Source organism: Salmo trutta, chromosome 34, assembly GCF_901001165.1.
Source record: "Salmo trutta chromosome 34, fSalTru1.1, whole genome shotgun sequence".
Classification (NCBI taxonomy): domain Eukaryota; kingdom Metazoa; phylum Chordata; class Actinopteri; order Salmoniformes; family Salmonidae; genus Salmo; species Salmo trutta.
The window spans coordinates 25,199,888-25,225,125 of NC_042990.1; the positions used below are offsets into that span (position 1 = coordinate 25,199,888).

Consider the following 25,238-nt stretch of genomic DNA (forward strand, 5'->3'; position numbering starts at 1 on the left):
CAGACTAAACCAACAGACAGAGGAACAGACTAAACCAGCAGACAGAGGGAGGAACAGACTAAACCAGCAGACAGAGGAACAGACTAAACCACAGAGGGAGGAACAGACTAAACCAACAGAGGGAGGAACAGACTAAACCAGCAGAGGGAGGAACAGACTAAACCAACAGACAGAGGGAGGAACAGACTAAATCACAGAGGGAGGAACAGACTAAACCAGCAGAGGGAGGAACAGACTAAACCAACAGACAGAGGAACAGACTAAACCAACAGACAGAGGGAGGAACAGACTAAACCAGCAGACAGAGGGAGGAACAGACTAAACCAACAGAGGGAGGAACAGACTAAACCAGCAGAGGGAGGAACAGACTAAACCAGCAGAGGGAGGAACAGACTAAACCAGCAGACAGAGGAACAGACTAAACCAGCAGAGGGAGGAACAGACTAAACCAACAGACAGAGGGAGGAACAGACTAAACCAGCAGAGGGAGGAACAGACTAAACCAACAGACAGAGGAACAGACTAAACCAGCAGAGGGAGGAACAGACTAAACCAGCAGAGGGAGGAACAGACTAAATCACAGAGGGAGGAACAGACTAAACCAGCAGAGGGAGGAACAGACTAAATCACAGAGGGAGGAACAGACTAAACCAGCAGAGGGAGGAACAGACTAAATCACAGAGGGAGGAACAGACTAAACCAGCAGAGGGAGGAACAGACTAAACCGACAGACAGTGGAGCAGAACAACCCCAGACCACAGACAGAGCAGCCATGTCTCACCGGCAACAGATCTGAACACGGAGAGAATTTATGCTTGGATTACCATTGCTACACACACACTCACTCATACACACACACACACACACACAGACAGACACACACAGACACAGACAGACACTCACTCACACACTCCGCGTCTGAAGGAGTCTGTGCTGCTGAGTAACTGGGTCTGGTGTGTACCAGTGTGTGTAGCGGGGTGTGTGTGTGTGTTTGTCGGAGGACGGTGGTATGGAGCGCTGGGAGAGCCGGTCGTGGAGTTGGTCGTTAATGCTGTCTCTCCTCCTCTCTCTGTCTGCTCACGGTAAGAACACTGCTGTGTGTGTGTGTGTGTGTGTGTGTGTGTGTCTGTTCACTATTGCACCTCAAACGTCTGGGAATGTGGGCTCAACAGCGAGAGAGAGAGAGAGACTATAAAATCCATTATCTTCAGCATGTCATTATTTTGTCTGAATGTGTCGCTGACTTTGGAATATAGTATGGAATGAGTGTTTTTTCTGTCTATTACTGCTAGTAATGAACTCTGGCTCTGATAGCTTCTTCATTGGTCATCACAGAGTGTAATCGATCAGCTGATAGCTTCTTCATTGGTCATCACAGAGTGTAATCGATCAGCTGATAGCTTCTTTATTGATCACTGATGTTGTTTTGCCAACGGGCAACTGCTGTCCCAGATCATAAACACACACACACACACACTGACACAAGCGTGCGCACGCGCACACACTTGATTGCACGTGCACACACTTGATTGTATGTGCACGTGTGTGCACAATCACAAATACAAACACAGTTGGAGTTCATCAAACATTAGTGTAGAAGAGATAAGGAATTTTAATTGCATGACCTGTATGTGTGTGTGTGTGTGTGTGTGTGTGTGTGTGTGTGTGTGTGTGTGTGTGTTAGTGGCCAACCGGTATAGCTACCCATGATCCTGTGCTCTCCTGCCAGGAGAGGTTGCTGGGACTGAGCTCTGACCAATCACAGCCAAGCCAACCTGGTTACCGTAGTCAGAGCCCTGTTTCTATGGCTACAGATCTGTTACTATGGTAACAAACTGTATGTGTAGTGGCATGTCCATATATTTCTCCTCTCGGCTCCTCTCCTTTCCTCTCCTCTCCTTTCCGCTCCTCTCCTCTCCTCTCCTTTCTGCTCCTCTCCTCTCCTTTCTGCTCCTCTCCTCTCCTTTCTGCTCCTCTCCTCTCCTTTCTGCTCCTCTCCTCTCCTCTTCTTTCTGCTCCTCTCCTCTCCTTTCCGCTCCTCTCCTTTCCTCTCCTCTCCTTTCTGCTCCTCTCCTTTCTGCTCCTCTCCTCTCCTTTCTGCTCCTCTCCTCTCCTTTCTGCTCCTCTCCTCTCCTTTCTGCTCCTCTCCTCTCCTTTCTGCTCCTCTCCTCTCCTTTCCGCTCCTCTCCTTTCCTCTCCTCTCCTTTCTGCTCCTCTCCTCTCCTTTCTGCTCCTCTCCTCTCCTTTCTGCTCCTCTCCTCTCCTTTCCACTCCTCTCCTCTCCTGTGGTATCCGTCAGTAGATTGCTGTGAGTATTTCTACATGGTCAGTGTTTAACCTATAGCTGTAATCCTAATCTAATTTCATCTGTGGTCAGTAGAGCATGTTAGAACATCACTGCTCCTAATCCACACTGACACACAGCTTCTGCTTCACAGTATAGAAGGAGGGAGGGAGGGAGAGAGAGAGAGAGCAGTTTTCAATTAATTTTAATTGAGCACATCAGCTTCCTATCCCGCTACTCTGGATTTTGAATGATCATGGCTGCGAAGTGAATAAAATCCATTGCAATGGTGTTGTCTGTCTCCTGTGTATGTGTGGGTGTGTCCTGATCTATTTGTTGTTTCTGATTGACCTGACAGGAGAACTCTCATTGACCACCGTCAGCAGGACGGAAGTCCAGCACAGCCAATCATCTTTCTCCGCTGTAGAAAGGGCGGTGCTTATCAGTGATGACTCAGCAGAGCTGATTGGCTTAGGGTTAGGACTAGCGGCTGGACTTCCTCTCAGCGCCATCAAACGCAAACCCTCTCACAGAAGACACTCCCACTTGGACTTCACTGAACAGGACGATCAGCCAATCAGAGAAGAGCTAATTGGCGGGGAATCTCAGGAACACTCAGATGATATCATCAAGGTGCAGTTCCATAACCCCGACCGCCCCTTGACCCCTGACCTCTCGTCTGATTCTGATTGGCTGACGGCTGTAGTTCAGCCCCTGCAGCAGCGGGCGGGAGACCCCACAGCCTGGACTCTGTCAGATTTCTACGACTACTTGTCCCCCGACGACGAACTCTCCACCATAGATACAACCCTTGACCCTGATCCGACACTGACCCCTCCGGCAGACATGGAGGATGAAAACCCATCGCTCACTGGCTCCCCTGTCCCCAATGTTACCCCTGACAATGATGACCCCCAGCCACCCTCTCAGTCTCAGCCCCCCTCTCAGTCTCAATCCCCCCCTCCTCCTTCCCCTCCTCAGGGGTCAGATGGGTGTGGTCTGGGCTTTGTGAGGTCCGAGGTCAGGGGTGAGTGTGTGTCTCAGTGTGACGCACAGCCTGACTTCTGCTACAACAGAGGAGTTTGTACCATCGCTACGGGAATAGGAGCATTCTGCAGGTAATTTTGCACAATCATCAGTGGAAAGAAATAGATGTACAATAATGTGGGTGGGGGAACGCTTAGTGGTTTCTCCACTACAGAACAAAATACAGCTGGTGTCTTTCTAACAAAACCAGAATAGAGGACAGATAGACACCCCACTGACAAACATATACAAACATGCAGGGCCACAAGCCTTCTCAGCAGGGTCCTTGACGGATTAGGAGTGTATGGGAAGGACAAGGTGGGGGGGGGGGTCCATATGTCCTTACCCAACCTGAACCTCCCCTTCCACACATCAAACACAGAAACACACACACACACCCTCTCTGATCCAGTTGATCTTATTATAGGACTAGTCTGGGCTGATTCTCTCTTAATTACTGGACAGACTTCTGATCTAACCCAGGACAGACACATGTAGGGCCCTATAAAATCTGAGATGCAGAGAACAAGGACTGAATCACGGAATCCAGACATTAAAACAGAATTCAACAATATTCAAAAATGTATTGAACTTAGTAGGGAATCAACGAAATGTATTGGAAATGTATTAATTTGCCGAAGTTTATAGTAAGACATGAACAGAACGCATCAGGGATTCGCGTTTCCTGCAACTTCCTGAAGAGGCAACGAGAATCCCTTTACCACTTTGTGTAGCTGTTAGCGCTGATGCTAATGAAAAAGCTAGGGGTTGATGGAATGGCTTTCCCAAAAACATTCTCAATGAAATGTTAACTACAGAGTAGCCTATGCTTACCTGGCAGAATTATTTCCTGATTATTTGGATATTTGTTTTGCAAACTCTACCGTCTCATGTGCACTCTAAAAACACAGCTAAAAAACAGCCTCACAGTAGGTGAGCACTGCAAAAATCAAAATCAAATAAAACATGTCCCAAACCTCAATAGTGGTCTCCTGATGTGCTTTAAGCATTCAACGTTTCTGTTTTTCTACAGTACTAGTAGCAGTACATCAACTCATAACTGTACATTGCTTTGTAACAACAATCGTCAGATAGTGCGGCAGTTTGTTTTAGAGACACAAATACTTCCTGAATTCTACTGCCTGTCTGTCTATTCTATGGTTAACCGCCCCCCCCCCCCCCCCTCGCTAGATGTAATGTCCAGGACTATATGTGGATCAAGGGCTCTCGTTGTGATTGGGTGGTGACAGACTTCCAGGTGCTGTGTGTGGTAGTGGGTGTGGCCTCTACGACCCTCATCCTACTCATCATCATCATCGTCTTCTTCGCCAAACGACTCCACCGCCTGAGGATTGAGAACAGGCGGCTCCGCAAACGCAGGTCAGTGTGTGTCTAAGAGAGAGACAGAAAGAATCAAATCAAATTGTATCTGTCAGATGCGCTGAATACAACAGGTGTAGACCTCACCGTGAAATGCTTTCTTACAAGCCCTTAACCAACAGTGCAGTTCAAGAAATAGAGTTAAGAAACTACTAAATAAACTAAAGTGAAAAAATATATATTTTCGAGAGAGAGATACAGAGAAAGAGAGGGCAAGAGAGATACAGAGAAAGAGAGGGCAAGAGAGATACAGAGAAAGAGAGGGCAAGAGAGATACAGAGAAAGAGAGGGCAAGAGAGATACAGAGAAAGAGAGGGCAAGAGAGATACAGAGAGTTATGGTGATAACTAGCGAGGAAGGCCAAACATTGATGCAGCAGTAATAACTGTTCATCAGCTAAAAGTAGACCAGCCTGACAGTGTGTGTGTGTCTCTGAGATAACATGTTGTTCAGTCCGAGGGTTTAACCATTACATTCAGAGAGAGAGAAAGGCCTTATTTATTAAACAATTCATATTTGACAGTATAAAAGGCTTGTACATGACATGTTTGTCACATCAATGAAAATCCATCTCTTCCCCTAACCCTCTGTCCCACACCTCTGTCCCATCCCTCTGTCCCATCCCTCTGTCCCACACCTCTGTCCCACACCTCTGTCCCATCCCTCTGTCCCATCCCTCTGTCCCATCCCTCTGTCCCACACCTCTGTCCCACACCTCTCTCCCACAACTCTCACCTCTGTCCCACACCTCTGTCCCATCCCTCTGTCCCACACCTCTGTCCCACCCCTCTGTCCCACACCTCTGTCCCATCCCTCTGTCCCATCCCTCTGTCCCATCCCTCTGTCCCACACCTCTGTCCCACACCTCTGTCCCACACCTCTCTCCCACAACTCTCACCTCTGTCCCACACCTGTCCCATCCCTCTGTCCCACACCTCTGTCCCACACCTCTGTCCCATCCCTTTGTCCCACACCTCTGTCCCATCCCTCTGTCCCATCCCTCTGTCCCATCCCTCTGTCCCACACCTCTGTCCCACACCTCTGTCCCATCCCTTTGTCCCACACCTCTGTCCCATCCCTCTGTCCCACCCCTCTGTCCCACCCCTCTGTCCCACCCCTCTGTCCCATCCCTCTGTCCCATCCCTCTGTTTCACCCCTCTGTCCCACCCCTCTGTCCCATCCCTCTGTCCCATCCCTCTGTCCCATCCCTCTGTCCCACACCTCTGTCCCACACCTCTGTCCCACCCCTCTGTCCCACACCTCTGTCCCACCCCTCTGTCCCATCCCTTTGTCCCACACCTCTGTCCCATCCCTCTGTCCCACCCCTCTGTCCCATCCCTCTGTCCCATCCCTCTGTCCCATCCCTCTGTTTCACCCCTCTGTCCCACCCCTCTGTCCCACCCCTCTGTCCCATCCCTCTGCCCCATCCCTCTGTCCCACCCCTCTGTCCCACACCTCTGTCCCACACCTCTGTCCCACCCCTCTGTCCCACACCTCTGTCCCATCCCTCTGTCCCATCCCTCTGTCCCATCCCTCTGTCCCACACCTCTGTCCCACACCTCTCTCCCACAACTCTCACCTCTGTCCCACACCTCTGTCCCATCCCTCTGTCCTATCCCTCTGTCCCATCCCTCTGTCCCATCCCTCTGTCCCACACCTCTGTCCCATCCCTCTGTCCCACACCTCTGTCCCACACCTCTTCTCCATCCCTCTGTCCCACACCTCTGTCCCATCCCTCTGTCCCACCCCTCTGTCCCACACCTCTGTCCCATCCCTCTGTCCCACACCTCTGTCCCACACCTCTTCTCCATCCCTCTGTCCCATCCCTCTGTCCTATCCCTCTGTCCCATCCCTCTGTCCCACACCTCTGTCCCACACCTCTGTCCCACACCTCTTCTCCATCCCTCTGTCCCACACCTCTGTCCCACACCTCTGTCCCACACCTCTGTCCCATCCCTCTGTCCCATCCCTCTGTCCCACACCTCTGTCCCACACCTCTTCTCCATCCCTCTGTCCCATCCCTCTGTCCCATCCCTCTGTCCCACACCTCTGTCCCACATCTCTTCTCCATCCCTCTGTCCCACACCTCTGTCCCATCCCTCTGTCCCACACCTCTGTCCCATCCCTCTGTCCCACACCTCTGTCCCACATCTCTTCTCCATCCCTCTGTCCTATCCCTCTGTCCCATCCCTCTGTCCCACACCTCTGTCCCACATCTCTTCTCCATCCCTCTGTCCTATCCCTCTGTCCCATCCCTCTGTCCCACATCTCTTCTCCATCCCTCTGTCCCATCCCTCTGTCCCACCCCTCTGTCCCATCCCTCTGTTTCACACCTCTGTCCCACACCTCTGTCCCATCCCTCTGTCCCACATCTCTTCTCCATCCCTCTGTCCCATCCCTCTGTTTCACACCTCTGTCCCACACCTCTGTCCCATCCCTCTGTCCTCTCCTCCTCCCTCGCTCCAGTCTATACCGTCCACACAGAGAGATGCAGACAGATGGCTTCTCTGTTTCCACGGCGCAAGATGGTTCCCATGCCAACGTAAGGAAGCTGTGTGACTCCCCCCCGCCCCCCCCTCAACCCCACGCTCACAATCTGGCTTACTATGACAACATTATCTGTCAGGTAACTAACTCCTGACCTATAACCCCTGACCTCTAACCTTTGACTGACCCTAACCTTAAGCCCTAACCCTGGCTAGTTGTGTGTCAGTCTGTCTCAGTCCATTAGTCTGTCTGTCTATAGAATGTGTCTGTTAGACACACACGCACGCACGCACGCACGCACGCACGCACGCACGCACACACACACACACACACACACACACACACACTGTTCTCCTTTAAGATGTGGTTTCCACCTGCAGAAAGTGAAAAGCAGCTACATCTGGGAGTATAAATCTAGACACCCTTACTGTCAGGTAAGCAGAAGCACAACAGTGGCCAGTTTCCCCAGCTGGATAGGCTTTAACCTTACCAAGCAGGAAACTGCACACTGTACATAACCCAGCTAACCTCCAGTTCAGCTTGGCAACCATTACTGGCCACAGTGCTTCTTCCTCTCCCCCTGTGGATACTAGGGGTAGGGCAGACATTATGGGCTACAGTGCTTCTTCCTCTCCCCTGTGGATAGGGGTAGGGCAGACATTATGGGCTACAGTGCTTCTTCCTCTCCTCTGTGGATACTAGGGGTAGGGCAGACATTATGGGCTACAGTGCTTCTTCCTCTCCCCTGTGGATAGGGGTAGGGCAGACATTATGGGCTACAGTGCTTCTTCCTCTCCTCTGTGGATACTAGGGGTAGGGCAGACATTATGGGCTACAGTGCTTCTTCCTCTCCTCTGTGGTTACTAGGGGTAGGGCAGACATTATGGGCTACAGTGCTTCTTCCTCTCCCTCTGTGGATACTAGGGGTAGGGCAGACATTATGGGCTACAGTGCTTCTTCCTCTCCTCTGTGGATACTAGGGGTAGGGCAGACATTATGGGCTACAGTGCTTCTTCCTCTCCTCTGTGGTTACTAGGGGTAGGGCAGACATTATGGGCTACAGTGCTTCTTCCTCTCCTCTGTGGTTACTAGGGGTAGGGCAGACATTATGGGCTACAGTGCTTCTTCCTCTCCTCTGTGGATACTAGGGGTAGGGCAGACATTATGGGCTACAGTGCTTCTTCCTCTCCCTCTGTGGTTACTAGGGGTAGGGCAGACATTATGGGCTACAGTGCTTCTTCCTCTCCTCTGTGGATAGGGGTAGGGCAGACATTATGGGCTACAGTGCTTCTTCCTCTCCTCTGTGGTTACTAGGGGTAGGGCAGACATTATGGGCTACAGTGCTTCTTCCTCTCCTCTGTGGTTACTAGGGGTAGGGCAGACATTATGGGCTACAGTGCTTCTTCCTCTCCTCTGTGGTTACTAGGGGTAGGGCAGACATTATGGGATACAGTGCTTCTTCCTCTCCTCTGTGGTTACTAGGGGTAGGGCAGACATTATGGGCTACAGTGCTTCTTCCTCTCCTCTGTGGTTACTAGGGGTAGGGCAGACATTATGGGCTACAGTGCTTCTTCCTCTCCTCTGTGGATACTAGGGGTAGGGCAGACATTATGGGCTACAGTGCTTCTTCCTCTCCTCTGTGGTTACTAGGGGTAGGGCAGACATTATGGGCTACAGTGCTTCTTCCTCTCCTCTGTAGATACTAGGGGTAGGGCAGACATTATGGGCTACAGTGCTTCTTCCTCTCCTCTGTGGTTACTAGGGGTAGGGCAGACATTATGGGCTACAGTGCTTCTTCCTCTCCTCTGTGGTTACTAGGGGTAGGGCAGACATTATGGGCTACAGTGCTTCTTCCTCTCCTCTGTGGTTACTAGGGGTAGGGCAGACATTATGGGCTACAGTGCTTCTTCCTCTCCCCTGTGGATAGGGGTAGGGCAGACATTATGGGCTACAGTGCTTCTTCCTCTCCTCTGTAGATACTAGGGGTAGGGCAGACATTATGGGCTACAGTGCTTCTTCCTCTCCTCTGTGGTTACTAGGGGTAGGGCAGACATTATGGGCTACAGTGCTTCTTCCTCTCCTCTGTGGATACTAGGGGTAGGGCAGACATTATGGGCTACAGTGCTTCTTCCTCTCCCTCTGTGGATACTAGGGGTAGGGCAGACATTATGGGCTACAGTGCTTCTTCCTCTCCTCTGTGGTTACTAGGGGTAGGGCAGACATTATGGGCTACAGTGCTTCTTCCTCTCCTCTGTGGTTACTAGGGGTAGGGCAGACATTATGGGCTACAGTGCTTCTTCCTCTCCCCCTGTGGATACTAGGGGTAGGGCAGACATTATGGGCTACAGTGCTTCTTCCTCTCCCCTGTGGTTACTAGGGGTAGGGCAGACATTATGGGCTACAGTGCTTCTTCCTCTCCCCCTGTGGATACTAGGGGTAGGGCAGACATTATGGGCTACAGTGCTTCTTCCTCTCCTCTGTGGTTACTAGGGGTAGGGCAGACATTATGGGCTACAGTGCTTCTTCCTCTCCCTCTGTGGATACTAGGGGTAGGGCAGACATTATGGGCTACAGTGCTTCTTCCTCTCCTCTGTGGTTACTAGGGGTAGGGCAGACATTATGGGCTACAGTGCTTCTTCCTCTCCCTCTGTGGATACTAGGGGTAGGGCAGACATTATGGGCTACAGTGCTTCTTCCTCTCCTCTGTGGATACTAGGGGTAGGGCAGACATTATGGGCTACAGTGCTTCTTCCTCTCCTCTGTGGATACTAGGGGTAGGGCAGACATTATGGGCTACAGTGCTTCTTCCTCTCCCCTGTGGATACTAGGGGTAGGGCAGACATTATGGGCTACAGTGCTTCTTCCTCTCCTCTGTGGATACTAGGGGTAGGGCAGACATTATGGGCTACAGTGCTTCTTCCTCTCCTCTGTGGATACTAGGGGTAGGGCAGACATTATGGGCTACAGTGCTTCTTCCTCTCCTCTGTGGATACTAGGGGTAGGGCAGACATTATGGGCTACAGTGCTTCTTCCTCTCCTCTGTGGATACTAGGGGTAGGGCAGACATTATGGGCTACAGTGCTTCTTCCTCTCCCCCTGTGGATACTAGGGGTAGGGCAGACATTATGGGCTACAGTGCTTCTTCCTCTCCTCTGTGGTTACTAGGGGTAGGGCAGACATTATGGGCTACAGTGCTTCTTCCTCTCCTCTGTGGTTACTAGGGGTAGGGCAGACATTATGGGCTACAGTGCTTCTTCCTCTCCTCTGTGGATACTAGGGGTAGGGCAGACATTATGGGCTACAGTGCTTCTTCCTCTCCCCTGTGGATAGGGGTAGGGCAGACATTATGGGCTACAGTGCTTCTTCCTCTCCCCCTGTGGATACTAGGGGTAGGGCAGACATTATGGGCTACAGTGCTTCTTCCTCTCCTCTGTGGTTACTAGGGGTAGGGCAGACATTATGGGCTACAGTGCTTCTTCCTCTCCTCTGTGGTTACTAGGGGTAGGGCAGACATTATGGGCTACAGTGCTTCTTCCTCTCCTCTGTGGATACTAGGGGTAGGGCAGACATTATGGGCTACAGTGCTTCTTCCTCTCCTCTGTGGATACTAGGGGTAGGGCAGACATTATGGGCTACAGTGCTTCTTCCTCTCCCTCTGTGGATACTAGGGGTAGGGCAGACATTATGGGCTACAGTGCTTCTTCCTCTCCTCTGTGGATACTAGGGGTAGGGCAGACATTATGGGCTACAGTGCTTCTTCCTCTCCCCTGTGGATACTAGGGGTAGGGCAGACATTATGGGCTACAGTGCTTCTTCCTCTCCTCTGTGGATAGGGGTAGGGCAGACATTATGGGCTACAGTGCTTCTTCCTCTCCCCCTGTGGATACTAGGGGTAGGGCAGACATTATGGGCTACAGTGCTTCTTCCTCTCCCCCTGTGGATACTAGGGGTAGGGCAGACATTATGGGCTACAGTGCTTCTTCCTCTCCTCTGTGGTTACTAGGGGTAGGGCAGACATTATGGGCTACAGTGCTTCTTCCTCTCCCCCTGTGGATACTAGGGGTAGGGCAGACATTATGGGCTACAGTGCTTCTTCCTCTCCTCTGTGGATACTAGGGGTAGGGCAGATATTATGGGCTACAGTGCTTCTTCCTCTCCTCTGTGGTTAATTGGGGTAGGGCAGACATTATGGGCTACAGTGCTTCTTCCTCTCCCCTGTGGATAGGGGTAGGGCAGACATTATGGGCTACAGTGCTTCTTCCTCTCCCCCTGTGGATAGGGGTAGGGCAGACATTATGGGCTACAGTGCTTCTTCCTCTCCCCTGTGGATAGGGGTAGGGCAGACATTATGGGCTACAGTGCTTCTTCCTCTCCTCTGTGGATACTAGGGGTAGGGCAGACATTATGGGCTACAGTGCTTCTTCCTCTCCTCTGTGGTTACTAGGGGTAGGGCAGACATTATGGGCTACAGTGCTTCTTCCTCTCCCCCTGTGGATAGGGGTAGGGCAGACATTATGGGCTACAGTGCTTCTTCCTCTCCCTCTGTGGATACTAGGGGTAGGGCAGACATTATGGGCTACAGTGCTTCTTCCTCTCCTCTGTGGTTACTAGGGGTAGGGCAGACATTATGGGCTACAGTGCTTCTTCCTCTCCTCTGTGGATACTAGGGGTAGGGCAGACATTATGGGCTACAGTGCTTCTTCCTCTCCCCCTGTGGATACTAGGGGTAGGGCAGACATTATGGGCTACAGTGCTTCTTCCTCTCCTCTGTGGTTACTAGGGGTAGGGCAGACATTATGGGCTACAGTGCTTCTTCCTCTCCTCTGTGGTTACTAGGGGTAGGGCAGACATTATGGGCTACAGTGCTTCTTCCTCTCCCTCTGTGGATACTAGGGGTAGGGCAGACATTATGGGCTACAGTGCTTCTTCCTCTCCTCTGTGGTTACTAGGGGTAGGGCAGACATTATGGGCTACAGTGCTTCTTCCTCTCCCTCTGTGGATACTAGGGGTAGGGCAGACATTATGGGCTACAGTGCTTCTTCCTCTCCTCTGTGGTTACTAGGGGTAGGGCAGACATTATGGGCTACAGTGCTTCTTCCTCTCCCCTGTGGATAGGGGTAGGGCAGACATTATGGGCTACAGTGCTTCTTCCTCTCCTCTGTGGATAGGGGTAGGGCAGACATTATGGGCTACAGTGCTTCTTCCTCTCCTCTGTGGTTACTAGGGGTAGGGCAGACATTATGGGCTACAGTGCTTCTTCCTCTCCTCTGTGGTTACTAGGGGTAGGGCAGACATTATGGGCTACAGTGCTTCTTCCTCTCCTCTGTGGTTACTAGGGGTAGGGCAGACATTATGGGATACAGTGCTTCTTCCTCTCCTCTGTGGTTACTAGGGGTAGGGCAGACATTATGGGCTACAGTGCTTCTTCCTCTCCTCTGTGGTTACTAGGGGTAGGGCAGACATTATGGGCTACAGTGCTTCTTCCTCTCCTCTGTGGATACTAGGGGTAGGGCAGACATTATGGGCTACAGTGCTTCTTCCTCTCCTCTGTGGTTACTAGGGGTAGGGCAGACATTATGGGCTACAGTGCTTCTTCCTCTCCTCTGTAGATACTAGGGGTAGGGCAGACATTATGGGCTACAGTGCTTCTTCCTCTCCTCTGTGGTTACTAGGGGTAGGGCAGACATTATGGGCTACAGTGCTTCTTCCTCTCCTCTGTGGTTACTAGGGGTAGGGCAGACATTATGGGCTACAGTGCTTCTTCCTCTCCTCTGTGGTTACTAGGGGTAGGGCAGACATTATGGGCTACAGTGCTTCTTCCTCTCCCCTGTGGATAGGGGTAGGGCAGACATTATGGGCTACAGTGCTTCTTCCTCTCCTCTGTGGTTACTAGGGGTAGGGCAGACATTATGGGCTACAGTGCTTCTTCCTCTCCTCTGTGGTTACTAGGGGTAGGGCAGACATTATGGGCTACAGTGCTTCTTCCTCTCCTCTGTGGTTACTAGGGGTAGGGCAGACATTATGGGCTACAGTGCTTCTTCCTCTCCCTCTGTGGATACTAGGGGTAGGGCAGACATTATGGGCTACAGTGCTTCTTCCTCTCCTCTGTGGTTACTAGGGGTAGGGCAGACATTATGGGCTACAGTGCTTCTTCCTCTCCTCTGTGGTTACTAGGGGTAGGGCAGACATTATGGGCTACAGTGCTTCTTCCTCTCCCCCTGTGGATACTAGGGGTAGGGCAGACATTATGGGCTACAGTGCTTCTTCCTCTCCCCTGTGGTTACTAGGGGTAGGGCAGACATTATGGGCTACAGTGCTTCTTCCTCTCCCCCTGTGGATACTAGGGGTAGGGCAGACATTATGGGCTACAGTGCTTCTTCCTCTCCTCTGTGGTTACTAGGGGTAGGGCAGACATTATGGGCTACAGTGCTTCTTCCTCTCCCTCTGTGGATACTAGGGGTAAGGCAGACATTATGGGCTACAGTGCTTCTTCCTCTCCCCTGTGGATAGGGGTAGGGCAGACATTATGGGCTACAGTGCTTCTTCCTCTCCTCTGTGGATAGGGGTAGGGCAGACATTATGGGCTACAGTGCTTCTTCCTCTCCTCTGTGGTTACTAGGGGTAGGGCAGACATTATGGGCTACAGTGCTTCTTCCTCTCCTCTGTGGTTACTAGGGGTAGGGCAGACATTATGGGCTACAGTGCTTCTTCCTCTCCTCTGTGGTTACTAGGGGTAGGGCAGACATTATGGGCTACAGTGCTTCTTCCTCTCCTCTGTGGTTACTAGGGGTAGGGCAGACATTATGGGCTACAGTGCTTCTTCCTCTCCTCTGTGGTTACTAGGGGTAGGGCAGACATTATGGGCTACAGTGCTTCTTCCTCTCCTCTGTAGATACTAGGGGTAGGGCAGACATTATGGGCTACAGTGCTTCTTCCTCTCCTCTGTGGTTACTAGGGGTAGGGCAGACATTATGGGCTACAGTGCTTCTTCCTCTCCTCTGTGGTTACTAGGGGTAGGGCAGACATTATGGGCTACAGTGCTTCTTCCTCTCCTCTGTGGTTACTAGGGGTAGGGCAGACATTATGGGCTACAGTGCTTCTTCCTCTCCCCTGTGGATAGGGGTAGGGCAGACATTATGGGCTACAGTGCTTCTTCCTCTCCTCTGTAGATACTAGGGGTAGGGCAGACATTATGGGCTACAGTGCTTCTTCCTCTCCTCTGTGGTTACTAGGGGTAGGGCAGACATTATGGGCTACAGTGCTTCTTCCTCTCCTCTGTGGTTACTAGGGGTAGGGCAGACATTATGGGCTACAGTGCTTCTTCCTCTCCCTCTGTGGATACTAGGGGTAGGGCAGACATTATGGGCTACAGTGCTTCTTCCTCTCCTCTGTGGTTACTAGGGGTAGGGCAGACATTATGGGCTACAGTGCTTCTTCCTCTCCTCTGTGGTTACTAGGGGTAGGGCAGACATTATGGGCTACAGTGCTTCTTCCTCTCCTCTGTGGTTACTAGGGGTAGGGCAGACATTATGGGCTACAGTGCTTCTTCCTCTCCCCCTGTGGATACTAGGGGTAGGGCAGACATTATGGGCTACAGTGCTTCTTCCTCTCCCCTGTGGTTACTAGGGGTAGGGCAGACATTATGGGCTACAGTGCTTCTTCCTCTCCTCTGTGGTTACTAGGGGTAGGGCAGACATTATGGGCTACAGTGCTTCTTCCTCTCCTCTGTGGATACTAGGGGTAGGGCAGACATTATGGGCTACAGTGCTTCTTCCTCTCCTCTGTGGTTACTAGGGGTAGGGCAGACATTATGGGCTACAGTGCTTCTTCCTCTCCCCCTGTGGATACTAGGGGTAGGGCAGACATTATGGGCTACAGTGCTTCTTCCTCTCCTCTGTGGTTACTAGGGGTAGGGCAGACATTATGGGCTACAGTGCTTCTTCCTCTCCCCCTGTGGATACTAGGGGTAGGGCAGACATTATGGGCTACAGTGCTTCTTCCTCTCCTCTGTGGATACTAGGGGTAGGGCAGATATTATGGGCTACAGTGCTTCTTCCTCTCCTCTGTGGTTAATTGGGGTAGGGCAGACATTATGGGCTACAGTGCTTCTTCCTCTCCCCTGTGGATAGGGGTAGGGCAGACATTATGGGCTACAGTGCTTCTTCCTCTCCCCCTGTGGATAGGGGTAGGGCAGACATTATGGGCTACAGTGCTTCTTCCTCTCCCCTGTGGATAGGGGTAGGGCAGACATTATGGGCTACAGTGCTTCTTCCTCTCCTCCGTGGATACTAGGGGTAGGGCAGACATTATGGGCTACAGTGCTTCTTCCTCTCCTCTGTGGTTACTAGGGGTAGGGCAGACATTATGGGCTACAGTGCTTCTTCCTCTCCCCCTGTGGATAGGGGTAGGGCAGACATTATGGGCTACAGTGCTTCTTCCTCTCCCTCTGTGGATACTAGGGGTAGGGCAGACATTATGGGCTACAGTGCTTCTTCCTCTCCTCTGTGGTTACTAGGGGTAGGGCAGACATTATGGGCTACAGTGCTTCTTCCTCTCCTCTGTGGATACTAGGGGTAGGGCAGACATTATGGGCTACAGTGCTTCTTCCTCTCCCCCTGTGGATACTAGGGGTAGGGCAGACATTATGGGCTACAGTGCTTCTTCCTCTCCTCTGTGGTTACTAGGGGTAGGGCAGACATTATGGGCTACAGTGCTTCTTCCTCTCCTCTGTGGTTACTAGGGGTAGGGCAGACATTATGGGCTACAGTGCTTCTTCCTCTCCCTCTGTGGATACTAGGGGTAGGGCAGACATTATGGGCTACAGTGCTTCTTCCTCTCCTCTGTGGTTACTAGGGGTAGGGCAGACATTATGGGCTACAGTGCTTCTTCCTCTCCCTCTGTGGATACTAGGGGTAGGGCAGACATTATGGGCTACAGTGCTTCTTCCTCTCCTCTGTGGTTACTAGGGGTAGGGCAGACATTATGGGCTACAGTGCTTCTTCCTCTCCCCTGTGGATAGGGGTAGGGCAGACATTATGGGCTACAGTGCTTCTTCCTCTCCTCTGTGGATAGGGGTAGGGCAGACATTATGGGCTACAGTGCTTCTTCCTCTCCTCTGTGGTTACTAGGGGTAGGGCAGACATTATGGGCTACAGTGCTTCTTCCTCTCCTCTGTGGTTACTAGGGGTAGGGCAGACATTATGGGCTACAGTGCTTCTTCCTCTCCTCTGTGGTTACTAGGGGTAGGGCAGACATTATGGGATACAGTGCTTCTTCCTCTCCTCTGTGGTTACTAGGGGTAGGGCAGACATTATGGGCTACAGTGCTTCTTCCTCTCCTCTGTGGTTACTAGGGGTAGGGCAGACATTATGGGCTACAGTGCTTCTTCCTCTCCTCTGTGGATACTAGGGGTAGGGCAGACATTATGGGCTACAGTGCTTCTTCCTCTCCTCTGTGGTTACTAGGGGTAGGGCAGACATTATGGGCTACAGTGCTTCTTCCTCTCCTCTGTAGATACTAGGGGTAGGGCAGACATTATGGGCTACAGTGCTTCTTCCTCTCCTCTGTGGTTACTAGGGGTAGGGCAGACATTATGGGCTACAGTGCTTCTTCCTCTCCTCTGTGGTTACTAGGGGTAGGGCAGACATTATGGGCTACAGTGCTTCTTCCTCTCCTCTGTGGTTACTAGGGGTAGGGCAGACATTATGGGCTACAGTGCTTCTTCCTCTCCCCTGTGGATAGGGGTAGGGCAGACATTATGGGCTACAGTGCTTCTTCCTCTCCTCTGTAGTTACTAGGGGTAGGGCAGACATTATGGGCTACAGTGCTTCTTCCTCTCCTCTGTGGTTACTAGGGGTAGGGCAGACATTATGGGCTACAGTGCTTCTTCCTCTCCTCTGTGGTTACTAGGGGTAGGGCAGACATTATGGGCTACAGTGCTTCTTCCTCTCCCTCTGTGGATACTAGGGGTAGGGCAGACATTATGGGCTACAGTGCTTCTTCCTCTCCTCTGTGGTTACTAGGGGTAGGGCAGACATTATGGGCTACAGTGCTTCTTCCTCTCCTCTGTGGTTACTAGGGGTAGGGCAGACATTATGGGCTACAGTGCTTCTTCCTCTCCCCCTGTGGATACTAGGGGTAGGGCAGACATTATGGGCTACAGTGCTTCTTCCTCTCCCCTGTGGTTACTAGGGGTAGGGCAGACATTATGGGCTACAGTGCTTCTTCCTCTCCCCCTGTGGATACTAGGGGTAGGGCAGACATTATGGGCTACAGTGCTTCTTCCTCTCCTCTGTGGTTACTAGGGGTAGGGCAGACATTATGGGCTACAGTGCTTCTTCCTCTCCCTCTGTGGATACTAGGGGTAGGGCAGACATTATGGGCTACAGTGCTTCTTCCTCTCCCCTGTGGATAGGGGTAGGGCAGACATTATGGGCTACAGTGCTTCTTCCTCTCCTCTGTGGATAGGGGTAGGGCAGACATTATGGGCTACAGTGCTTCTTCCTCTCCTCTGTGGTTACTAGGGGTAGGGCAGACATTATGGGCTACAGTGCTTCTTCCTCTCCTCTGTGGTTACTAGGGGTAGGGCAGACATTATGGGCTACAGTGCTTCTTCCTCTCCTCTGTGGTTACTAGGGGTAGGGCAGACATTATGGGCTACAGTGCTTCTTCCTCTCCTCTGTGGTTACTAGGGGTAGGGCAGACATTATGGGCTACAGTGCTTCTTCCTCTCCTCTGTGGTTACTAGGGGTAGGGCAGACATTATGGGCTACAGTGCTTCTTCCTCTCCCCTGTGGATAGGGGTAGGGCAGACATTATGGGCTACAGTGCTTCTTCCTCTCCTCTGTAGATACTAGGGGTAGGGCAGACATTATGGGCTACAGTGCTTCTTCCTCTCCTCTGTGGTTACTAGGGGTAGGGCAGACATTATGGGCTACAGTGCTTCTTCCTCTCCTCTGTAGATACTAGGGGTAGGGCAGACATTATGGGCTACAGTGCTTCTTCCTCTCCTCTGTGGTTACTAGGGGTAGGGCAGACATTATGGGCTACAGTGCTTCTTCCTCTCCTCTGTGGTTACTAGGGGTAGGGCAGACATTATGGGCTACAGTGCTTCTTCCTCTCCTCTGTGGTTACTAGGGGTAGGGCAGACATTATGGGCTACAGTGCTTCTTCCTCTCCCCTGTGGATAGGGGTAGGGCAGACATTATGGGCTACAGTGCTTCTTCCTCTCCTCTGTAGATACTAGGGGTAGGGCAGACATTATGGGCTACAGTGCTTCTTCCTCTCCTCTGTGGTTACTAGGGGTAGGGCAGACATTATGGGCTACAGTGCTTCTTCCTCTCCTCTGTGGTTACTAGGGGTAGGGCAGACATTATGGGCTACAGTGCTTCTTCCTCTCCCTCTGTGGATACTAGGGGTAGGGCAGACATTATGGGCTACAGTGCTTCTTCCTCTCCTCTGTGGTTACTAGGGGTAGGGCAGACATTATGGGCTACAGTGCTTCTTCCTCTCCTCTGTGGTTACTAGGGGTAGGGCAGACATTATGGGCTACAGTGCTTCTTCCTCTCCTCTGTGGTTACTAGGGGTAGGGCAGACATTATGGGCTACAGTGCTTCTTCCTCTCCCCCTGTGGATACTAGGGGTAGGGCAGACATTATGGGCTACAGTGCTTCTTCCTCTCCCCTGTGGTTACTAGGGGTAGGGCAGACATTATGGGCTACAGTGCTTCTTCCTCTCCCCCTGTGGATACTAGGGGTAGGGCAGACATTATGGGCTACAGTGCTTCTTCCTCTCCTCTGTGGTTACTAGGGGTAGGGCAGACATTATGGGCTACAGTGCTTCTTCCTCTCCTCTGTGGATACTAGGGGTAGGGCAGACATTATGGGCTACAGTGCTTCTTCCTCTCCTCTGTGGTTACTAGGGGTAGGGCAGACATTATGGGCTACAGTGCTTCTTCCTCTCCCTCTGTGGATACTAGGGGTAGGGCAGACATTATGGGCTACAGTGCTTCTTCCTCTCCCCCTGTGGATAGGGGTAGGGCAGACATTATGGGCTACAGTGCTTCTTCCTCTCCCTCTGTGGATACTAGGGGTAGGGCAGACATTATGGGCTACAGTGCTTCTTCCTCTCCTCTGTGGATACTAGGGGTAGGGCAGACATTATGGGCTACAGTGCTTCTTCCTCTCCTCTGTGGATACTAGGGGTAGGGCAGACATTATGGGCTACAGTGCTTCTTCCTCTCCTCTGTGGTTACTAGGGGTAGGGCAGACATTATGGGCTACAGTGCTTCTTCCTCTCCCCTGTGGATAGTGGTAGGGCAGACATTATGGGCTACAGTGCTTCTTCCTCTCCCCCTGTGGATACTAGGGGTAGGGCAGACATTATGGGCTACAGTGCTTCTTCCTCTAATCTGTGGATAGGGGTAGGGCAGACATTATGGGCTACAGTGCTTCTTCCTCTCCTCTGTGGATACTAGGGGTAGGGCAGACATTATGGGCTACAGTGCTTCTTCCTCTAATCTGTGGATAGGGGTAGGGCAGACATTATGGGCTACAGTGCTTCTTCCTCTCCCCCTGTGGATACTAGGGGTAGGGCAGACATTATGGGCTACAGTGCTTCTTCCTCTCCTCTGTGGTTACTAGGGGTAGGGCAGACATTATGGGCTACAGTGCTTCTTCCTCTCCTCTGTGGATAGGGGTAGGGCAGACATTATGGGCTACAGTGCTTCTTCCTCTCCCTCTGTGGATAGGGGTAGGGCAGACATTATGGGCTACAGTGCTTCTTCCTCTCCTCTGTGGTTACTAGGGGTAGGGCAGACATTATGGGCTACAGTGCTTCTTCCTCTCCTCTGTGGATACTAGGGGTAGGGCAGACATTATGGGCTACAGTGCTTCTTCCTCTCCTCTGTGGTTACTAGGGGTAGGGCAGACATTATGGGCTACAGTGCTTCTTCCTCTCCCTCTGTGGATACTAGGGGTAGGGCAGACATTATGGGCTACAGTGCTTCTTCCTCTCCCTCTGTGGATACTAGGGGTAGGGCAGACATTATGGGCTACAGTGCTTCTTCCTCTCCTCTGTGGTTACTAGGGGTAGGGCAGACATTATGGGCTACAGTGCTTCTTCCTCTCCTCTGTGGTTACTAGGGGTAGGGCAGACATTATGGGCTACAGTGCTTCTTCCTCTCCTCTGTGGTTACTAGGGGTAGGGCAGACATTATGGGCTACAGTGCTTCTTCCTCTCCTCTGTGGTTACTAGGGGTAGGGCAGACATTATGGGCTACAGTGCTTCTTCCTCTCCCCCTGTGGATACTAGGGGTAGGGCAGACATTATGGGCTACAGTGCTTCTTCCTCTCCCCTGTGGTTACTAGGGGTAGGGCAGACATTATGGGCTACAGTGCTTCTTCCTCTCCCCCTGTGGATACTAGGGGTAGGGCAGACATTATGGGCTACAGTGCTTCTTCCTCTCCTCTGTGGTTACTAGGGGTAGGGCAGACATTATGGGCTACAGTGCTTCTTCCTCTCCTCTGTGGATACTAGGGGTAGGGCAGACATTATGGGCTACAGTGCTTCTTCCTCTCCTCTGTGGTTACTAGGGGTAGGGCAGACATTATGGGCTACAGTGCTTCTTCCTCTCCCTCTGTGGATACTAGGGGTAGGGCAGACATTATGGGCTACAGTGCTTCTTCCTCTCCCCCTGTGGATAGGGGTAGGGCAGACATTATGGGCTACAGTGCTTCTTCCTCTCCCTCTGTGGATACTAGGGGTAGGGCAGACATTATGGGCTACAGTGCTTCTTCCTCTCCTCTGTGGATACTAGGGGTAGGGCAGACATTATGGGCTACAGTGCTTCTTCCTCTCCTCTGTGGATACTAGGGGTAGGGCAGACATTATGGGCTACAGTGCTTCTTCCTCTCCTCTGTGGTTACTAGGGGTAGGGCAGACATTATGGGCTACAGTGCTTCTTCCTCTCCCCTGTGGATAGGGGTAGGGCAGACATTATGGGCTACAGTGCTTCTTCCTCTCCCCCTGTGGATACTAGGGGTAGGGCAGACATTATGGGCTACAGTGCTTCTTCCTCTAATCTGTGGATAGGGGTAGGGCAGACATTATGGGCTACAGTGCTTCTTCCTCTCCTCTGTGGATACTAGGGGTAGGGCAGACATTATGGGCTACAGTGCTTCTTCCTCTAATCTGTGGATAGGGGTAGGGCAGACATTATGGGCTACAGTGCTTCTTCCTCTCCCCCTGTGGATACTAGGGGTAGGGCAGACATTATGGGCTACAGTGCTTCTTCCTCTCCTCTGTGGTTACTAGGGGTAGGGCAGACATTATGGGCTACAGTGCTTCTTCCTCTCCTCTGTGGATAGGGGTAGGGCAGACATTATGGGCTACAGTGCTTCTTCCTCTCCCTCTGTGGATAGGGGTAGGGCAGACATTATGGGCTACAGTGCTTCTTCCTCTCCTCTGTGGTTACTAGGGGTAGGGCAGACATTATGGGCTACAGTGCTTCTTCCTCTCCTCTGTGGATACTAGGGGTAGGGCAGACATTATGGGCTACAGTGCTTCTTCCTCTCCTCTGTGGTTACTAGGGGTAGGGCAGACATTATGGGCTACAGTGCTTCTTCCTCTCCCTCTGTGGATACTAGGGGTAGGGCAGACATTATGGGCTACAGTGCTTCTTCCTCTCCCTCTGTGGATACTAGGGGTAGGGCAGACATTATGGGCTACAGTGCTTCTTCCTCTCCTCTGTGGTTACTAGGGGTAGGGCAGACATTATGGGCTACAGTGCTTCTTCCTCTCCTCTGTGGTTACTAGGGGTAGGGCAGACATTATGGGCTACAGTGCTTCTTCCTCTCCTCTGTGGTTACTAGGGGTAGGGCAGACATTATGGGCTACAGTGCTTCTTCCTCTCCCCCTGTGGATACTAGGGGTAGGGCAGACATTATGGGCTACAGTGCTTCTTCCTCTCCTCTGTGGATACTAGGGGTAGGGCAGACATTATGGGCTACAGTGCTTCTTCCTCTCCTCTGTGGATACTAGGGGTAGGGCAGACATTATGGGCTACAGTGCTTCTTCCTCTCCCCCTGTGGATACTAGGGGTAGGGCAGACATTATGGGCTACAGTGCTTCTTCCTCTCCCTCTGTGGATACTAGGGGTAGGGCAGACATTATGGGCTACAGTGCTTCTTCCTCTCCCCTGTGGATAGGGGTAGGGCAGACATTATGGGCTACAGTGCTTCTTCCTCTCCTCTGTGGATACTAGGGGTAGGGCAGACATTTGGTCTTCTAGGCTTTTCCTCCTTATCCTTGTTGCCGACTAGCAGCATTAGGGTTAGTCCCGTTGGTCCCTTTGCTTCCACACAGCAGCCTCCCCACCTCCAGCTCCATTTAACAAACCAACATTGATTTAAACAGAGTAAATGTGGCTTTGGCAGAAAGGGGGGCACCCAACACATAGGTTGTAGGTTTATTGAATTAAATTTGAATTTACAGCGAACCCAAATGAACTCCCCTGACACACAGGCACATACACTCATGCATGCACACACTCACACACACACTTTGTAACTCATGAGGAATGGCTGGTCTCTGCTAGCTCACCCAGTTCCTGTACTGTCCTCACGACCTTCATTTGTCTGCCATCAGACAATCAATGTATGTGTATGTAACGTATGTGTCAATATGTGTGTGTATGACATTAGTGTATGTAGCACAGGAGATTGGTGGCACCTTAATTGAGGAGGACAGGCTTGTGGTAATGTCTGGAACGGAATCAGTGGAATGGTATCAAATACATCAAACACATGGTTTCCATGGTTTCCATGTGTTTGATGCCATTCCATTCACATTCTTCCAGCCATTATTATGAGCCGTCCTCTCATCAGCAGCCTCCACTGGATGTAACGTATGCATGTGTGTCTAACGAGTGTGTGTGTGTGTGTGTAACGTGGGTTTGTATGTGTGTGTTGTTCCACAGGATGACCCTCAGAAAATGGAGGACCCTGTAAAGTCTCAATTCACTCAAGGGGAGGAGTCTCTGAACATCGCCAACTCTCATTCGCCGAAACATATTAACAACCGCCCTGCCCACTCCTCTGATCACACCCCTATCGCAGACCAGGAGGTAAATAGGGAGGAGGCAAACTCCTCCCCCTCCAACAACATATACTAAATCATTATTAGGATTAATGCAATACCACCATGCACATAAGGGGCACTATAATACTGCATAAATATACTATACTATATTATTCTATACTATACTATAGCTGGGTTCCTGGAGAGGGACTGTTGAGCCCCTTGACTCCACTAGGTGCTAAAAGGATGAAAACACAACTATACTACAGTATACTGTACTGTCTTATACTATACTGTACTGTACTATACTATATCCCTTACATAACATGTTGCACCACTACTGACCACATGGGGGCGATGCTACCCCTTCCTTGCTACACCGAGCTGCATCACTGTTGCAATCCTGAACTGTCTCTGGCTGGACAAACTCTCCTCTCCCACAATGTCCTGCTCTCCTCTCTGACCTTAGAACTCTGACCCTTTACTGCTGTCCTCCCTTCTCCCACTGTTCGCCTTAAGTCTGTGTCAAAAATAACACCCTATTCCCTTTATTGTGCACCACTTTTGGCTAGAGCTCTGGTCAAAAGTAGTGCACTATGTAGGGAATAGGGTGCCATTTCAGATCTTTACCCTTCTTTTTGTCTGCATGCATTGCTGTTTTCTACTAAAACAGTTTTTTATGGAAAATCATTATAAACAAGATTAACTAGAAATAAAAGAAAAACTGTTGAGAAATGACATGAAAAACAGTTGAGATACTTTGATGTTTGATATGATCCAGTGAATATGTATAGGTCTCATGTAAAGTTACTGTGTTTCCTGGCTTGCTAACATTGATATATGTATGGTTTCTATTGATGTGGGTTATGACCCTTTGATGAAATTCAGGGGTTGGTATTTTTGGGGGGAGAACACATCATTATAGCATCGGAACCAGAGTTGTTGAAATAAAACTTTGTAACTTTAAATTAGCTGGTCCCTGTGTGTTCCTGGAATGGCCCTATCCCTCTACCTTTATTGTTCTCTACCTTTCTCTCTCTCTCTCAGCTTTCCATGGCTTATTGTGCATGGCTTTATTAACACTTTAATAAACGCACACACACAGTCCATTTAAAATATTGGAGGCCCCTTACACTTCAGTGCTGTGATGCCAAAATTCTAGCAAAATGTATAGCGCATAGAATTAAAAAGGTTTTGTCTGATATTATTAATTCTAATCAGACAGGTCTTTCACATGGATGATACATTGAAGATAATATAAGACAAGTACTGGAAACAATAGAACACTACACTATAAAATATCTTGGAAACCAGGCCTGACTTTGAAAAGGCTTTTGATAAAGTATGACTGGAGTTTATATATAAATGCATGGAACATTTCAATTTTGGAGAATCTAATATAAAATGGGTTAAAGTCATGTATAGTATCTCTAGGTGTAAAATAGTAAATAATGTCTACTTCTCAAAGTTTTAAACTGTCAAGAGAAGTAAAACAAGGTTGTCCACTATTGGCATATCTATTTATTATGGCCATCGAAATGTTAGCTATTAAAATCAGATCCAACAATAAAATCAAGGGATTAGAAATGCAGGGCTTAAAAACAAAGGTATCATTGTAGGCTGATGATTCATGTTTTCTTTTAAATCCACAATTTGGATCCCCCCAGCCTCATAGAGGATCTGGATACTTTTTCTAACCTCTGGATTAAAACCAAATGATGATAAATGTACTATATTACGTATTGGATTACTAAAAAATACAACTATTACATTACCATGTAGTTTATGAATAAAATGGTCTGACGGTGGTGTGGACATACTCGGTATACATATCCTGAAATAAAGAAATGATCTCACACCAATACATTTTTACAGAAAGTTAGCAAAAATGGACAAGATCATGCTACCATGGAAAGGAAAATACCTGTCTATTTGTGGAAAAATCACGCTGATTAATTCTTTAATCATATCCCGGTTTACCTAT

General features: G+C 50.5%; 1 protein-coding gene across 1 annotated transcript; it reads left to right on the forward strand.

The window, feature by feature from the left end:
- The first annotated feature begins 658 nt into the window (after positions 1-658).
- LOC115173904 (chondroitin sulfate proteoglycan 5) lies at positions 659-24,222 on the forward strand. Its single transcript, XM_029732401.1, has 5 exons — positions 659-1,082; positions 2,643-3,402; positions 4,502-4,690; positions 7,157-7,232; positions 23,154-24,222. Exons 1-5 carry the CDS (start codon positions 1,010-1,012, stop codon positions 23,346-23,348), a joined length of 1,293 nt encoding a protein of 430 aa, XP_029588261.1. The 5' UTR covers positions 659-1,009; the 3' UTR covers positions 23,349-24,222.
- Positions 24,223-25,238: the final 1,016 nt, after the last annotated feature.

Bases quoted from the DNA above. Each gene is read 5' to 3' on its own strand.
- LOC115173904 (XM_029732401.1), top strand. From the start codon at position 1,010: ATGGAGCGCTGGGAGAGCCGGTCGTGGAGTTGGTCGTTAATGCTGTCT. The intron at 1,083-2,642 runs GTAAGAACACTG...TTGACCTGACAG, and splicing joins CCTCTCTCTGTCTGCTCACG to GAGAACTCTCATTGACCACC. The intron at 4,691-7,156 runs GTCAGTGTGTGT...CCCTCGCTCCAG, and splicing joins AGGCGGCTCCGCAAACGCAG to TCTATACCGTCCACACAGAG.